This window comes from Mobula birostris, chromosome 11, assembly GCF_030028105.1.
Source record: "Mobula birostris isolate sMobBir1 chromosome 11, sMobBir1.hap1, whole genome shotgun sequence".
In the NCBI taxonomy this organism is placed as follows: domain Eukaryota; kingdom Metazoa; phylum Chordata; class Chondrichthyes; order Myliobatiformes; family Myliobatidae; genus Mobula; species Mobula birostris.
In genome coordinates this window covers 113880716-113898145 of record NC_092380.1, presented here as the reverse complement: position 1 = coordinate 113898145, position 17430 = coordinate 113880716, and the positions used below count along the sequence as shown (strand labels likewise).

The following is a 17430-nucleotide window of genomic DNA, read 5'->3' as shown; positions in this document are numbered from 1 at the left end:
TTTAAATACACCCATTGACTTGGCCCCCACAGCCGTCTGGTAATGAATTCCACAGATTCACCAGACTTTGGCTAACAAAATTCCTCCTCATCTCTGTTCTAAAGGGCAACTTTATATACTGAGGATATGCCCTCCAGTGCTATACTTCCCCACTTTAGAAATCATCCTCTTCACATCCAATCCATCTTGGCCTTTCGATAATTGATAGGTTTTAGAAAGATTGATATATCATCGATAATAAAGCTGATTTTGATTCTGCTCACAGATTTGTTGTAGCAGTTCACTCAGCCTTGGTTTTGAAATTGTATTAAGATCAGTTCAGCATTTTTTTAAGCATTAAAGAATTTTCACAAAGTAAGTAAGGTGGACCCTGAAACCTGTGGTAGAAGGGTTGGTAACCAGGCAAGGTCCATCACCTTGTTGTGGTGGAGAGGCTTGTGAATTCCTGAGATCCCTCATGTGGTGCCATCTGGAGCTCAACTCCTGATCGGGTCACCCATGGCAATAAGGTCAAGGTGGAGGTTCCGGTCAAAGAGCGATCCAACCAAGACCTCAGTGGTGGAGCTGATGGAAGCTGATACATCACAACTATGGTGAAGGGTCCTCAGTCGTCATGCACTCATGGCACTGCACCCTGACCCCAACCTGTCAATGACTGTGTGTATCAGGCCTGTTAAACAATTTCATGCGCAGACATTCTCCATTAAGGGATGTACACCTCCCTAGCCTTTTAAGGTGTTTGGCAGAAGTATGGGGATAGAGGGTGTGGGTGTGATGATTATTTTACTTTGTGCTCGAGTTTAGAATGTTTTGTGTGAAGAGATTTTGGGGAAGTGCAGGCAACTGGAACTAACTGGTTTGTTCTTTCTAAGAGCCAGCACAGGCAATGTCTTTTTTCTGTACTGTTGTATCACTCACTGATGCAGTGAAAGTCAGAATCTGATTTAATATCATTGGCATATGTCCTGAAATAGGTTGTTCTGTGGCAGCAGTACATTACAATACATAATAAAAAAAATCTATAAATTACAATAATAAATATAAATGCAAAAAGAGAGCAAAATAAGAGTGTGATGTTCATGGGTTCATTGTCCATTCAGAAATCTGATGGCAGAGGGGAAGAAGCTGTTCCTGAAATATTGAATGTGTGTCTTCAGGCTGTTGTACCTCCTCCCTGATGGTAGCAATGGGTGATGGGGGCCTGTAATAATGGATGCCACCTTTTAGAGGCATCACCTTCTGAAGATGTACTGTATGCTGGGGAGGCTAGTGTCCATGATGGAACTGGCTGATTTTATAACTTTCTGCCTGTTTATAACTCTGGTTATTTAAGGTTACTCCCTGTGCTATTCTTTCAGAGTGGCTGGATTTATGAACTCTTCTCGGTGATGGTTCATTCGGGCAGTGCCGCAGGTGGACATTACTATGCCTGTATTAAATCATTCAGTGACGGGCAATGGTACAGTTTCAACGATCAGCATGTGAGCAGGGTAAGCAAGCATAGTATGCCTTATACACAGGAATGCAGCAAAACTCCGTCTGATTTACAAACGCCCTACTTATAAAACCACTGTCATTCCTGTTCTCTCCGAATTATAATCTAACCGCTGCTTCCCCGCCCTCTCTGTATGCTGCTTGTTAGCTATCAACCATATCCGTCGGTCTGGACTCACTCCCTTTCTTTGTAATCTCCTCACCAAGATGTGAGTACTTTTCCATTTCTGGCACATCAGATAGTCCTGGTTTTGACAACTTTGCCACCGATGGAACTGCTTGTAGCTGCCCTTGTCCTAGGCTCTGAAATTCCCTTACTAAACCTTCCTCCTTTTCCAGTGGAGCTTTTGACTGCGATGTACTCTAATGCAACTACGTGACAGATTCTGTTTTGAATTTTACCCCAGTGAAGCACCTTAGAGCATTGTGCTGTATTAAAAGTCCTGGTGCCAGTGTTGTTGATTAAGATGATAGCTGCTTATTTAAAAGCGAACCTCGTCAAAGCTTCTGTAGAGAATCAAGATGCTGAGAAGGCTGGCATTTATTGCCCATCCATAGTAGTTCATGAGGTGGTGGCATTAAGACATTGATTCGAGACTTTTGATGATGATGCTTGTTGGATCCTGATGTTTTTAATCCAAGATTCTGTCAGAAGTCAGGAAAGAAGCTCAAAACTTGTTGCTTCACTATCATTTAGAACAAAGAGAAATTGAAATAAACAGTGATAGAGGTCTATACGTGAAGGGAGAAGCAAAAAAACTAAGATGGTGCTGCCTTATGATTAGCTATTGTTACACCCAGCGATAAGGTAAATTTCATTCACATTCAACCATTGAGATAGCTCTTATTCAAGTAATGCAACACCAAGAGAAGCTTCCAGAATCATAGCAATATAGCCTCTGGGGACACAATGAACAACTGCATATACATACTATGACTAGGAGGAAGCATACTATACAGTTACTTTTATGTAAGTAATTATATAACCTACAAGCAGACAATTAATCATTAAACTGCAATGAAAATAACAAGTAGTCTAAGAATTTAACAGTCGGATCTAATATGCTCCTACAGTGCTTGAGGGTGTTGGATGCTGATGGTTGTGGGTTTGGGAGTCATTGGGATATCCTAGGATAAGTGTCTGCAGTACATTCAGTAGGTGGTGCACACTGTGCCAGGGTTGGAAGAGAACAAACTGTGAGGTTGTTAGCTGGGTACCAAATATATTTGCTTCTTACCTTGGCGTTTAGAATTCATTCTACAAAAGATAACAGTGAAATACAGGAAAATATTGCTGTGTTTGTGAATATCTAGATGGGGCCATTTTAAGAGAAATATAAGAAATGGGTCGCCTCGGTAGACTGGAGGTTAGTGTGACGCTATTATAGCTCAGGGCGTTGGAGTTCTAGTTCAATTCTGGCGTCCTCTGTAAGGAGTTTGTACGTCCTCCCCAGTATGCATGGGTTTACTCTCGATGATCTGGTTCCATCACATGTTACAAAGATCTATCAAATAGTAGGTTCATTGGTCATTGTAAATTGTCCTGTGATTAGGCTAGGGTTAAATTGGTGGGTTGCTGGGCCAAAAGAACCTTTAAATTAATGTATCTCTAAATTAATAAAATTAAAATTGAACTTAGTACCTTGTCCATGTTCTGACATTCATTAAGGTCATGGTTAATTGTTTACCATAATGTCATTTTCTTGAACTAACCCTTCAATATTTTACACTCTATCACAGTGTAACTGGACTTCACCTGGTGGAGTTATAGTTGTTAAAATAAGTTAATACTTGCATGTAACTATTTCATCAAAGATTTCTTAAAAATGTTTTAAAAATTGCTCAATTAAAGCAGTTTCCAGAAGCAAGTGGTAACATTGAATACATAGATTTCAGGGTTACTTCAGTTGGATGTAATTATATATCTTTCTTCCTTTTTAGATCACTCAGGATGATATCAGGAAAACGTATGGTGGCTCTGCAGTGACCAGAGGTTACTACTCAAGCGCCCTTGCTAGGTGACTACTTGGCACTCACTAATATTATTTACTGTGTATCCTTGGTTATAGCTTTCAACAGCAGAAGGATCAGTAGAAATGTCTGAACACCATTTCAACATTCAGAGTAAATTTGTATTCATATACAACACAGATTATTTTTTCTTGTGGGATTTCACAGTAGAACTACACACCAACAACAACTGGCAAACAACCAATGTGCAAAAGGAGATGAATTGCACAAATACAAAAAAAATACTGCAAACATGAGTTGTAGAGTCCTTGGAAGTGTATCCATAGGTTGTGGAATCCGTTTAGAGTTGAGGTTTTCTCTTCCTGTCTTTGTAATGTAGATCCAAGTATTTAATAAAATCAGGTATGTTAGTGTTCAGCATGTGTCCATCTAAGCACTCTAATACAGAACTGGAAGAGCACCACACTGCCTCTAAACTGAGATGCTAAGGGGTCCTGCCTGCCCCCCATTTGGATGTAAAAGGTACTACAGTGCTTTTGAAGAGCAAAGAGGTTTTCCATTCCCCAGTTAATTTTTAAGTGGCAGACCACAGAACCAAAAGAATTTTTCCCACAAGAGATTCTGCAGATGCTGGAAACCCAGAGCAACACACACACAAAATGCTGGAGGAACTCAGCGGGTCAGGCAGCATCTACGGAGGGGAATAAAACTGTCGATGTTTCGGGCTGAATCTTCAGAACTTCAGGAGATGAAGTGTCTCGGCCCAAAATGTGAACTGTTTATTCATTTCCATAGATGCTGCCTGACCTGTTGAGTTCCTCTGGCATTTTGTTTATTTTTCCTGTTTTTTTTTTGTCTGTAGCTCATTTCTGTGCTCAGATTAATTGCTGCTTGCCTTCAGTGGGACATGGATGTACAGGTGAATTGATATACGGCAAATGAAAGTTAGTTTGGAAGTGGTTATATTTGGCTGTCACAGTGGGTAGCAGTTAGCACGACAATATTGCAGCTCAGGGCATCTGAGTTCTGGGTTCAAATCCCACCACTGCCGGGAACGAGTTTGCGTCCGTGTTTCTTCCCACAGTTCAAAGACATAATGGTTAGTAGGTTAATTGGTCATTGGAAATTGTCCTGTGATTGGGTTAGTGTTAAATAGGTGTGTTCCTGGCCAATGTGGATCGTTGGGCCGCACTGTAACTCTAAATAAACAAAAAATAAGTTGATGGAAGGTACAGGTTTAAAGGGAGTGTTGGGAAAGTTTCGAGATGTCAAGTGAGTGTTGAGAGAGTCCAGGGGATGCCAAGGGAGTGTCGGGAAAGTCCAGGGGATGCCAAGGGAGCAAGGGAGTGCCGGGAGGGTCCGGGAGGATGCCAAGGGAGTGCCGGGAGGGTCCGGGGGATGCCAAGGGAGCGCCGGGAGGGTCCGGGGGATGCCAAGGGAGCAAGGGAGTGCCGGGAGGGTCAGGAGTATAGCAAGGGAGCACCAGGAGGGTCCGGGGGATGCCAGGGGAGTGCCAAGAGGGTCCGAGGGATGCCAAGGGAGTGCCGGGAGGGTCCGGGGGATGCCAAAGGAACACCGGGAGGGTTCGGGGGATGCCAAGGGAGAGCCGAGAGGGTCCGGGGGATGCCAAGGGAGCACCGGGAGGGTCCGGGGGATGCCAAGGGAGCACTAGGAGGGTCTGGGGGATGCCAAGGGAGCGCCGGAAGGGTCCGGGGGATGCCAAGGGAGTGCCATTAGAGTCCGGGGGATGCCAAGGGAGTGCCCAGGGGATGCCAAGGGAGCACCAGGAGGGTCCAGGGGATGCCAAGGGAGTGCTAGTAGAGTCCGGGGGATGCCAAGGGAGTGCCGGGAGGGTCCAGGAGATGCCAAGGGAGTGCCGGGAGGGTCCGGGGAATGCCAAGGGAGTGCCAGTAGAGTCCGGGGGATGCCAAAGGAGTGCCGGGAGGGTCCGGGGGATGCCAAGGGAGCGCCGGGAGGGTCTGGGGGATGCCAAGGGAGCGCTGGGAGGGTCCGGGGGATGCCAAGGGAGTGCCATTAGAGTCCGGGTGATGCCAAGGGAGTGCCAGTAGAGTCCGGGGGATGCCAAGGGAGCGCCGGGAGGGTCCGGAGGATGCCAAGGGAGCAAGGGAGTAGTGGGAGGGTCCAGGGATGCCAAGGGAGCGCCGGGAGGGTCCGGGGGATGCCAAGGGAGCAAGGGAGTAGTGGGAGGGTCTGGGGGATGCCAAGGGAGCGCCGGGAGGGTCTGGGGGATGCCAAGGGAGTGCCAGTAGAGTCCGGGGGATGCCAAGGGAGCACCGGGAGGGTCCGGGCGATGCCAAGGGAGTGCCAGTAGAGTCCGGGGGATACCAAGGGAGCACCGGGAGGGTCCGGGGGATGCCAAGGGAGTACCGGGAGGGTCCGGGGGATGCCAAGGGAGTGCGGGGAGGGTCTGGGAGAAGCAAAGGCACACAGATTCGGAGATAGGATGCTATTTTAATCTGTTAATGAATATCATCCTTGCTTTTTGAATCAAAAGATGGAATGCAAAATGAAGGAGGTGAAGTTGGGAATTTACACAACCTGTTCATGTAATGTCCTCGCTATTTATTGCTTAGTTATTTAATATTATTATTTCTTTCTTTTTGTATTTGCACATTTTTGTCTTTTGCACACCGGTTGTACACCCAGTGGGCGCGGCCTTTCATTGATTCTATTATGGTGATGGGATTTATTGAGAGTGCCCACTAGAAAATGCGTGTCATGGTTGTAAATGGTGATGATGTATGTACTTTGATTATGAATTTACTTTGAACTTCGGGGAAATAAAAATAACAATGTGTGTTTCTGGTGGTATGAATGGGGATAATCAGTCCATGGGGAGTTCATACCCAACCCTCCTCCTTTCACAGCCGGGTTTGGGACTGTCCATGGGGAGTTCATACCCAACCCTCCTCCTTTCACAGCCGGGTTTGGGACTGTCCATGGGGAGTTCATCCCCAACCCTCCTCTTTTCAGGGGTGGGTTTGGGACTGTCCAGGGTGGAGTTCAATTAATTTAGTAATTTCTTTTTTTGTTTTCACATGTATGGAAATACAGTGGAGAAATGTTGTGTGCTATTCTGGCAAATCATTCCAAACATGGTTGCAGTGAAGTCATCCAAAGGGGAAGCTATAACGGAAGCACGTTATAGTGCTATATTTACAGAGAAATGCATTGCAAGTTGACAGTAAGGTATAAGGGCAGTGATGAAAGATGGAGTGCATTCTTTGAATTGTACTCAAATATCCTGACCAATGAAGGAAAGGGTGCCATACACCTGATTTATTGATTTAGTGATGCAGTGCAGTGTAGGCTTTTCTGGCCCTTAAAGCCTCAGCTGCCCCAGCAACCCCACAACCCCGATTAAATCGAACTTAATCACAGGACAGTTTACAATGACCAATTAACCTATCCAGTATGTCCTTGGATTGTGGGAGGAAAGTGAAGCATCCAGGGAGAACCCACATATTCCATGGGGAGGACGTTCAGAGAATCCTTATAGAACGGTGGTGGAATTGAACAGCAAACTCCTGAACACCTGAGCTGTTGTAGCGTCGCGCTAACCCCACCTTATCTACTCGTGTGGCCAGCTGACGTCTATGCTTCCTCCAGTCAAACACGGTTTGATTCCAGAGCTGTTACCCTGCCCTTCCAAGTTCAAAGTAAATTTATTATCAAAGTACGGATATGTTACCATATACTACATTCAGGTTTATCTTCATGCAGGCATTTGCAGATTAAGAAAAAGAAATATTTTAAGGTGACTGGAGGAAAGTATTGAGATGTCAGAGGTAGTTTTTTTTTACACGGGAATGGTGGGCGTGTGAAACTAGCAGAGGTGGTGGTAGAGGCAGGTACATTTAAGGGCGTTTGAGAGATTTTTAGATAGACACATGGATGATAAGAAAATGGAGGGTTATATAGGAGGGAACTGTGATTGATCTTAGAGTAGGTTAAAAAACTCAGCACAATATAATGGGCTGAAAGGCCTGTGCTGGGCTGTTCTCTATTTTTAGCGGCCCTCTATCCACTCTCATCTGTTTTATTGTTTGCATACTTAAAAAGCTTTTAATATCCACTTTATATTGTTTGCTAGCTTGTTTCATATTTCATCTTTTCTCCCCCGAATGATCCTTTTTGGTGCATCCTGTAGGTGTTTAAAAGCTTCCCAATCCTCAATTTTCCCGTTAATTTTTGATTTGTATGCCCTCTCCTTTGCTCTTACATTAGCTTTGAATTCCCTTGTCAGCCATGGTGGTACTACTTGGCTACGCATATTTCTTCATTTTTTGAGTGCATCTATCCTGCACATTCCTTAATTTTCCCAGAAATGCACGCCAGTGCTGCTCTTTATACTTTAATACTTTATACTTTATTGTTGCCAAACAATTGATACTAGAACGTACAATCATCACAGCGATATTTGATTCTGCGCTTTCTGCTCCCTGGATTACAAATATTAAATATTAAAAATAGTAAATATTAGTAAATATTAAAAATTTAAATTATAAATCATAAATAGAAAATAGAAGAATGGAAAGTAAGGTAGTGCAAAAAAACCGAGAGGCAGGTCTGGATATTTGGAGGGTACGGCCCAGATCCGGGTCAGCATCCGTTCAGCAGTCTTAACACAGTTGGAAAGAAGCTGTTCCCAAATCTGGCCGTACGAGTGTTCAAGCTCCTGAGTCTTCTCTCAGAGGGAAGAGGGACGAAAAGTGTGTTGGCTGGGTGGGTAGCGTCCTTGATTATCCTGGCAGCACTGCTCCGACAGTGTGCGGTGTAAAGTGAGTCCACAGGCGGAAGATTGGTTTGTGTGATGTGCTGCACCGTGTTCACGATCTTCTGCAGCTTCTTTCGGTCTTGGACAGGACAACTTCTATACCAGGTTGTGATGCACCCTAGAAGAATGCTTTCTACGGTGCATCTATAAAAATTAGTGAGGGTTTTAGGGGACAGGCCAATTTCTTTAGTTTTCTCAGGAAGTAAAGGTGCTGGTGGGCCTTCTTGGCAGTGAACTCTGCTTGGTTGGACCAAGTCAGGTCATTTGTGATATTGACCCTGAGGAACTTAAAGCTTTTGACGTGTTCCACTTGCGCACCACTGATGTAAATTGGGTCGTGCGGTCCGCTACTTTTTCTGAAGTCAACAACCAATTCCTTCGTCTTGCTGACGTTGAGGGATAGGTTATTGCCTTCGCACCATGCCACCAGGTTCTTAATTTCCTCTCTCTACTCAAACTCATCATTACCCGAGATGCAGCCTACAATTGTTGTGTCATCAGCAAACTTATATATTGAGTTTGATGGAAACTTGGCTACGCAATCATGGGTGTACAATGAGTACAGCAGGGGGCTGAGTACACAGCCTTGTGGGGCACCAGTGCTCAGAGTGATTGTAGAGGAGAGCTTGTCCCCTATTTTTACAGCCTGGGTCCTGTCTGTGAGGAAGTTGAAGATCCAGCTGCAGATCTGAGTGCTAAGGCCCAGGTTCCGGAGCTGAGGAATCAGTTTATTTGGAATGATTGTATTAAAGGCAGAGCTGTAGTCAATGAAAAGGAGCCTTGCGTATGCGTCTTTATTCTCCAGATGTTCTAAGGAGGAATGTAGGGCTCTGCTGTGATCCCTGCCAGCAATTCCTTCCAATTTACTTTGGCCACCTCCTCTCTCATACTACAATAATTTCCTGTACTCCACTGGAGTACTGCTTCATTAGACTTTACTTTCTCCCTTACACATTTCAAGTTGAACTCAATCATATTGTGATCACTGCCTCCTAAGATTTCTTTTACCTTAAGCTCCCAAATCACCTTCGGTTCACTACATAACACCCAATCCTGTATAGTTGACCCCCTAGCAATCTCAACGAAAAACTGCTCTGAAAAGCCATCTCATAGGCATTCAACAAAGATCCATTTCCAACCTGATTTTCCCAGTTGACCTGTATGTTGAAATCTCCCATGACTATCATAACATTGCCCTTCTGACACGCCTTTTCTATTTCCTGTTGTGATCTATGGTCCACAACCAGCTACAGTTGGGAGGTCTGTATGTAACTGCCATCAGGGTTCTTTTACCTTTGCAGTTTCTTAACTCAACCCACAAGGATTCAACATCTTCCGATCCTATGTCACATCTTTCTACTGATTTGATGCCATTCTTTACCAGCAGAGCTACACCACCCCCTCTGCCTACCTTCCCATCCCTCTAATACAATATGTAACCTTGAATATTCAGCTCCCAACAATAACCATCCTTCAGCCACGATTCAGTGATGGCCACAATTTCATACCTGACGATCTCTAATAGTGCAACAAGATCATCCACCTTACTTCTTATACTCCATGCGTTGAGATATAACACTCAATTAAACAGAGTTCCTTAATTTTTTTTTAAGGCCAGAATATCTAACTCTACTTTAGTGATTTCTATCACTTTCTAAGTATTTGAGGTAGATTCTCTGATTTCACTAATATTGGAAAGTGGGCACCTTGGTAGCGTGGTAGTTAGCATGCTATTACAACTTGAGTGCCAGAGTTCAGAGTTCAATTCTGGCGTCCTTTGTCAGCAAGTTTGTATGTCCTTCCCATATGCACGTGGATTTTCTCTGGGTGCCCCAGTTTCCTTCCACAGTACAAAGACGTACCAGTTAGTAGGTTAATTGGTCATTGTAAATTGTCCTGTGACTATGCTGGGATTAATCAGTGGGTTGCTGAGCTGTGCAGCTCGTTGGGCTAGTAGGGCTTGTTCCCCACTCTATCTCTAAATAAAATAAAATAAAAACCCCAGTTCAGTTTGAATCACTAAAACCTTGCCATACTGTGAAGATATGAGCAGCTGCAGTAATATAGTTGTGTTAATGGCATCATTCATTTGTGGAGAAAACAAGTGTTACTGCACTGTACAATGTGTGCCTACGTTTTCCTATTCATTGTGGTATTCCGCTGTGGCAGTTGTAAGGAATTCAGTAAGAGCCAGAGCAAATGTGCATTTGCTATGTGTATGAATATTTCATAGGGGATCAGGTTCTGCTATCTATTATAGCAAGTTCTGAGCTGAGAATAGTGTTGCTAACAGCTGAACTTTCTCTCTCGCCAGCTCGACCAATGCGTACATGTTAATTTACAGACAAAAGGAGTCCACAAGGAATGCAAGTGAGTGAATTTACTTTACCACATTTACCAAAAAGTTTCAACACAACACAGCATTACTCCTCTTGCTGTTTGCTGCAGGAATATTCTTTAATATTTTTCCTTTTTACTGCACAAGTTTAACCTTTGCCCACTTTTGTGTTGCCCATGATTCCTTGCCTTCTTCATTCAGTCATTTGTCAACTTCTAAAAATGGAGATATGAACCAGGATACTCTGGACTTATGGCTGAAATGGACAGAGATTTGATTGAATTGTGCAGTGAAAGGGTATCTTTCAGTTAGTATTGAATGTAATTCAGCCTTTCTGATATTAAGTCTTAAGAAGAAGCAGGTTTATTATCACTGTCATATTGTAGAGAAATTTGTTTTATGGTAGCAGTACAGTTCAATATATATACAAATTACTATAAGCATTTAAAAGTAGTATGTGAAATCAAAAAGTGAGGTCGTGTTCCTAGTCCGTTCAGAAATCTGATGAACCCAGGCAACCATCTTGGGTGGAGCAGGAGATTTCTTGGATCAATATTGCCATGCACCAACAGGAAAACATCTGGTCACTGATGTTGCTTTGTGAGTTTGTTGTTTGCACATTGGGTACTGTACTTCCTGTTTTACAAGTCTCTGGGCTTTAAAAAGGGTCTTACAAGGCTGTGAAGTGTATTGGCACTTTAATCTTTTGCAGAGTGATCGTTTCCTTGGCAATGCTTGTGCATCTGTGGCCACATAAAGTCATGCCTAGCCATAAAGCTGTTGGTCACCGAGATACACATTTAATGTGATGCATTTGTCCCAACCTCAGATGCTCTTCTGTTAAACTCTCTGTCTATTCCTTAAAGCTGCTGCAAAACAACAAATTTCAAGACGTATGTCAGTGATAATAAGCTTGATTCTGATTACAGACCAATTCCATAAATTTCAAGGTTAAGACCATAAAGACCAACGTTGAAATGTCCTTTCTCTACACCGTAGATGTGACTATGGAGTTTGTCAATTTCTCGTATTTTGTGAGTTTTTTTCCCTTAAGGATTTCTAACACGTGAATCTTCTCTGATATTTCCCTCCAAAGTAAATCTTTCCAAGAAATTCTGCTCTTCACATTGTTGTTGGGTGTGTATTTTGTTGTCCTCGGCATTTTCTGGGTATGGCCATTGCAAAATGGCTGTTTAGACCAATACAGTGACTGTTCCAAACATTTAAGCTAACAAAATATATATATGGCCTACCCACAGATTACCAAACAAATTTGTCACCATGCCAGAGGAGGTCACGATAGACTTGTGCCCAAAAACACTTCCAAGGTTCAGTGCGGTCCCTTTATCAGCAACTAGTGTTTGCTTTATCCATCCAAGGGTCTATCCGCTCACTTCCTGCTTTTCCACACTCCTGTAATTTTAGTGAGTAACGCCTTAAAAACTTTAATTACTGTTGCATGATGGCCCATAATGCAAGCTCGCAAGAAGAACATCTTGAATGTTTAGCTATTTTTTCTGTGTGAGTACAGAGCATAACTTTCCTTCTTTGGTAGAGTTCTTGGAAGTGCATGACTTTCCAAAGCACATTGAACATCTGGTCCAGAAGGAGAAAGAATCAGAAGAGCAAGAAAAAAGGCAGAAGGAAATTGAACGCAACACTTGCAAGGTATTATACTTAGTCACGCTTTAACATCTTTATTTTGGAGATAGTTTTTGTTTTGGATAAACTATGTAGATGGGAGAGATATGAAGGGCTATGGTTGTTATGTGGGTTGATGGGAGAGGAAGAATAATAGTTTGTTGTGGACTAGATGGGCCAAAGGGCCTGTTTCTGTATTGCAGTGCTCTGACTATTATAAAGACAGCAGCTTTTTGCTAAATATAAAAGGAAAATCAGAACCCTTGTAACAGTTCCTGGGTTCTGTTGGTGTATTTCAAGCTCTGAGACCCAAGTTAAATACAGCGATGAGCTTAATGTGGTGAAAATCAGCACATATGAGGGAGAAACAGACAGCTGTGGGATGAGAGAGGAGAACTGGTGTACAGATGAGAACTTGGCAAGGTTTATAGGGTGGGCGAGTTTTGACATTGGTAGCACCACCCATGGCAAAAAAAAAATCCCATTCCAGATGCACCTTCTTTCTGAAAGATTAGTATTATGTCATTTGTACATTAAAACATGCAATGAAATGAGATTTTTGCATCAACAAGCATGTGATGGGAGTAGACCGAAAGTATCACCACACTTCTGGTGTCAACACAACTTGCCCACAACTAGCTAGTTATAACCTGAACATCTTTGAACTGAGAGAGGAGATTTAAATTGGTCACAGGGAGAATGTACAAACGTCTTACAGACAGCAGCAGGAAACAACACTCTTTCAACCCAACAAACCCTCGCTACCCAGTTAAATCCATGTGACAAATTTTCCATAAGTCTTTGTTGTATATTAATGGGAGAATGTATAAATTCATTATAGAGAGCAGTAGGAATTGAACCTCAGGCTGTAGCAGCGCTTAGCTAACCATTACGCAACCATGGCATCCTAAGGTTTTGAGGATCTTAGCTCGGCATTGTCTGAATAAAAACACGTTCACTTGTTGGGAGGCAAACCTGTTGCCATGCAGTATTTCTTTAAAAAAATAAATAAATAAAAATAAAGAACAACTTTCATCAATCGTCTTAATGGCTTGTGTAATTCTTCTGCCACAGATTAAGCTATTTTGCATGCACCCCGTGCGGCAGGTAATGATGGAGAACAAACTGGAGGTCCACAAAGACAAATCGTTACGGGAGGCTGTGGAGATTGCATGCAAGGTATGAACACACGGAAAGAGTTTAACTTAAGTACTCTTCTATCAGAGAGTGGCTGTCTTCCTTTCAAAGCAGAATAACCAAAATCTATTTTCATTTACGGAAAATTGCTTGATTTTCTTGTACCTGAAACACAGCTGGCATGTTTGTGGAGAATGCATAAGACACAGGAGCTGAATTAGGCCATTCTGTCCATTAAATCTTCTCTGCCAACTTCTTATCCTTCTCAACTCCATTCTCCTGCCTTCTCCCCGTAACCTTTGATGCCCTAATGAATCAAGAACCTATCAAACCCTGCTTTAAATATACCCAATAACTTAGCCTCCTCGGCCATCTACAGATTCACCACCCTCTGGCAAAAAAATTTCCTCCTCATCTCTGTTCTATTTGGATGAACCTCTATTCTGAGGTCCTAGACTCCCTCACTATAGGAAACATTCACTTTCTCTCAGTTAGTCAATATGCAGTAGGTTTTAATACTCCTTCGCCTGCCAAACATACTTCTAAACTCCAATGAGTTCATGCCCTGGAGTTTATGCCACAGTTAAAAGTGCTTTACCAGTAAATGATAACTTTTATCTCTCTGCCTTTTTTTTTGAAGCTTATGGGCCTAAAAGATGTACTTCCATTGGACTGCTGCCGGCTGGTCAAGTACGATGAGTTCCATGATTACTTGGAGCGTTCATACGAGGGTGAGGAGGATACTCCTATGGGCCTACTCCTGGGCGGAGTCAAGTCCTCTTATATGTTTGACTTGCTGCTGGAAACGAAGCAACTTGATCAGATTTTCCAACCGTACAAGTCAGGAGGTGAGTTTCTCGTATTGGTGCCAAGAAAGCAATGCAGTTGTTTTGATTTCCAAATGGCTGCATAGAAGTAACTTGTATTGAAATTTCATTTTCGTTTTGGAATGCTCTCTTGATAAACTGCTTCAAAAGGTTAGCAGCTGCAGCAATTAAGCACCCCTTCAATCTTGCCTGAATGAGCAGCCTACTTTACGTCTGAAACCTCCTGGTGAAGTTTTGCTGCTTCAATTGTAGAAGCCGGTTTTCAAAACCCTTTCATCTCGTGGAGCAACGATCATCGCCCCTTAGTCCAGAATCAGGTTTATCATCATGAACTTGTAGGATGACAAATATGTTGTTTTGTAGCACCCACCTTTTAATTCCGTAATTTTTCCTCCTTCCTTTCCAATCCTGATGAAGAGTCTCAGCCTGAAGCATCAACTGTTTATTCATTTCCATAGATGCTGCCTGACCTGCTAACTTCCTCCAGCATTTGTGTTTGTTGCTCTGGATTTCCAGCAACTGAAGAATCTCTTGTTTATGATGGGTGATTTGTTGTTTTGCAGCATTAGTATAGTACACTGTGCAGTGTACAGTAGAATTTCTATATAAAAATATTGCCCAATAAAAAGGGAATGATGGGGTAATATTTGGAAGTTACCCTCGATGGTAGGGTGGCATGCCCCCTTGATGGAGCCGACTGAGTCTACAGCCCTCTGCAGCCTTTTGCAATACTGCGCATACCAGACAGTGATGCAAGCAGTCAGACTGCTCTCTACGGTACATCTATAGAAATTTTCCAGTGCCTTTGGTGACATAGTTAACCTGCTCAAATGATAGTTCTCTTGAGCTATCTCTAATTCTTGCCAAGTATGTTAATCCATTCTGATCATGCCTTTAGCCTGGAATATTGACCCTGTTTCTGTTACCACATATGCACAAAACTTGTCTCTTCACAATCGTTTTATGAAGCACTAATAAAGCAGAGAATTGGAAGCAGACAGTAACAGGGAAGGGAAAAAAGAAGTTAAAGATTAACGATCGTGAGCTTGCGTGTTCAGCTCTTTTTATACCCATAGATAAGACACATTCCATTCATACTTGAAGGTAAGAGTAACCAGTCAGGTAGCCCCTATTCAAGTAATACAATACCAGAGAAGCTTCCAGAATAATACAACCCCCTCCCCGCCCCCTTCAACATCCTATCCCCTTTCCCTTTTCTCATCTTATCTCCTTGCCCACCCTTGTGGTGCTCCTCCCCCCTTTTCATTCTTCCATGGCCTTCTATCCTCTTCTATCAGACTCCCCTTTTCCAGCCCTGTATCTCCTTCAATCAAATTCCCAGCTCTTTACTTGACCCCTCCCCCTTCAGATTTCGCATTTCCTCTTGTGTTTCTCTCCCCCACCCCCCCACCTTTTAAATCTACTCCTCAGCCTTTTCTCCAGTCCTACCGAAGGGCATTGGCCCAGCGTTTTGTGTGTGATGCTTGGATTTCCAGCATCTGTAGGTTTTCTCTTGTTTCTGATTCTATATTTCAATTATCTTATAATTGTGTCCCCTCGTATTAGTCATTTCCAGTTGATCAAAGCCTCTAATCATTTTGTACACCTCTTTTAAGATGCCTCTCATCCTCAGTTGCTTCAAAGAGGAAAAACCTATCTTACTCAGTCTTTCTTCATAATACTTGCCCTCTGAACCAGGCAGCATCCTGGTCAATCTCTGCATACACTCTAAACCCGGGGTCCACGATCCCCTTGCTGAATGGTATTGATCCATGGCATAAAAAAAAGCATTAGGAACCCCTGCTATCAATCTCCCACATCCACTTGTCACCAGGGCAGTATTTGGCACTCTGAAGGACGATGCAAATCCTCAAATTAGCCAAAGCTGGAGTCCATGCTTGATTTGTTACAGGGTTTGTTTATCAGCTGCCCAGTGTACTTGTGCAATCAGTCTTCACGTGGGCATTGACGTGAGCCAAGATTTCATTCTGCAAGTGACTGAACCCACATCAGGCCAATGTGCTGAGATTGGAATCTCTTTCTGTACACCATGAGAAAATCAGACGGTGACTTTGCTTTGGAAACACAGCTCAGGATGGCATGGCATGTTTCCAGATCACCTGTTTTCAATGTAATTCCATCCACTTAATGCAAATCATTGTGTACGTTGCCGTCAGGAGCCTAGAACCCTGATACAACAAAACTTTAGTGTATCAACATCAACTCTGTGAAGGATTTTGTCAAAGTCTTGCTGCATAAGGTCACATGACAAACATAGGGTTAGGGGAGGAACTCGCCCTGCATCTGAGAGGGGACCACTTTGTTCCCTCCTTATCTCAGATTGAACATGAAGCACATTTGTAATACTCCGTTTGTAAAATGTGATCTGGAGGCATTTCCTTAAGGTTGTCATAGCCGGAGGTGGGGAGGCAGTGGGGATAAGCTCCCACTATCTATTAAATGCTCCTTATGGCATGTGTCTCAAATATCTTCTGAAAGCCAAGTCTAGCTCCTGGCCTTCACCTGTGGCTTAGCTCCTGAGCCCAGCGGAACAATTTCTACTGACAGGAGAAAAGAGGAAAGGCAGGCTGCTGGCACTTCGGGCAGATGGGGCTTATCAGCCATGGTTGGCAGCTCATCTAGGAGAAAGAAGAATCTGATCTCAAACCTCCGCTGACTTGTGGCTATACCCTGTCATGAGGAAGGCTTTGGGAGTAAACCCCAGGGGAAAATCTGGAGCTGGAGGCCCTAAGGCAGTCCTACATTGAGTTCAACGCTGACTGGCAACTCCTGTGATACCGCTGGTGCCAAACTATATTGGTCTCTATTGTTCCTTTGCATTCATCAGCTGCATGGAGAGGGGGAGCCTGCTGCATGAGTAACAGCTTGCTCTCCATATCATACTGACCTGGCTTATGACAGCTAGGACGCGATATCCATGATCGACCACAGCGTACTTATTCGCTCCACAGTAGAGCCATTCTTCTATTCCCACTAATTCCAGGACAAATCCAACGAGTCTGAGCCAATGAAGAGATTCTACTTTAGGTCCTCCACCCACCTTCTCCCCAGTCCTATTGAAGTGTCTCGACTCAAAACGTCAACTGTCCATTTCCCTCTACAAATGGTGCCTGACCCGCTGTGTTCCTCCAGTATCCAGTGTGTTGCTGAATATTCTGTTTGGTAGAATAAGCAACCTCAGAACACATACCAAAGCTAATCTT

The 17430-nt window shown here is 43.4% G+C and overlaps 1 protein-coding gene across 5 annotated transcripts in view; it reads left to right on the top strand.

Moving 5' to 3' along the window:
- usp47 (ubiquitin specific peptidase 47) overlaps positions 1-17430 on the top strand; it is a 229929-nt gene that overhangs the window by 129649 nt on the left and 82850 nt on the right. For all 5 annotated transcript variants that reach the window (XM_072272897.1, XM_072272899.1, XM_072272896.1 and 2 more), the window contains 6 exons: positions 1359-1490; positions 3436-3512; positions 10578-10633; positions 12157-12269; positions 13317-13421; positions 14020-14227. In XM_072272897.1, coding sequence (XP_072128998.1) covers positions 1359-1490; positions 3436-3512; positions 10578-10633; positions 12157-12269; positions 13317-13421; positions 14020-14227 — 691 coding nt within the window. The remainder of the gene's footprint in view (positions 1-1358; positions 1491-3435; positions 3513-10577; positions 10634-12156; positions 12270-13316; positions 13422-14019; positions 14228-17430) is intronic.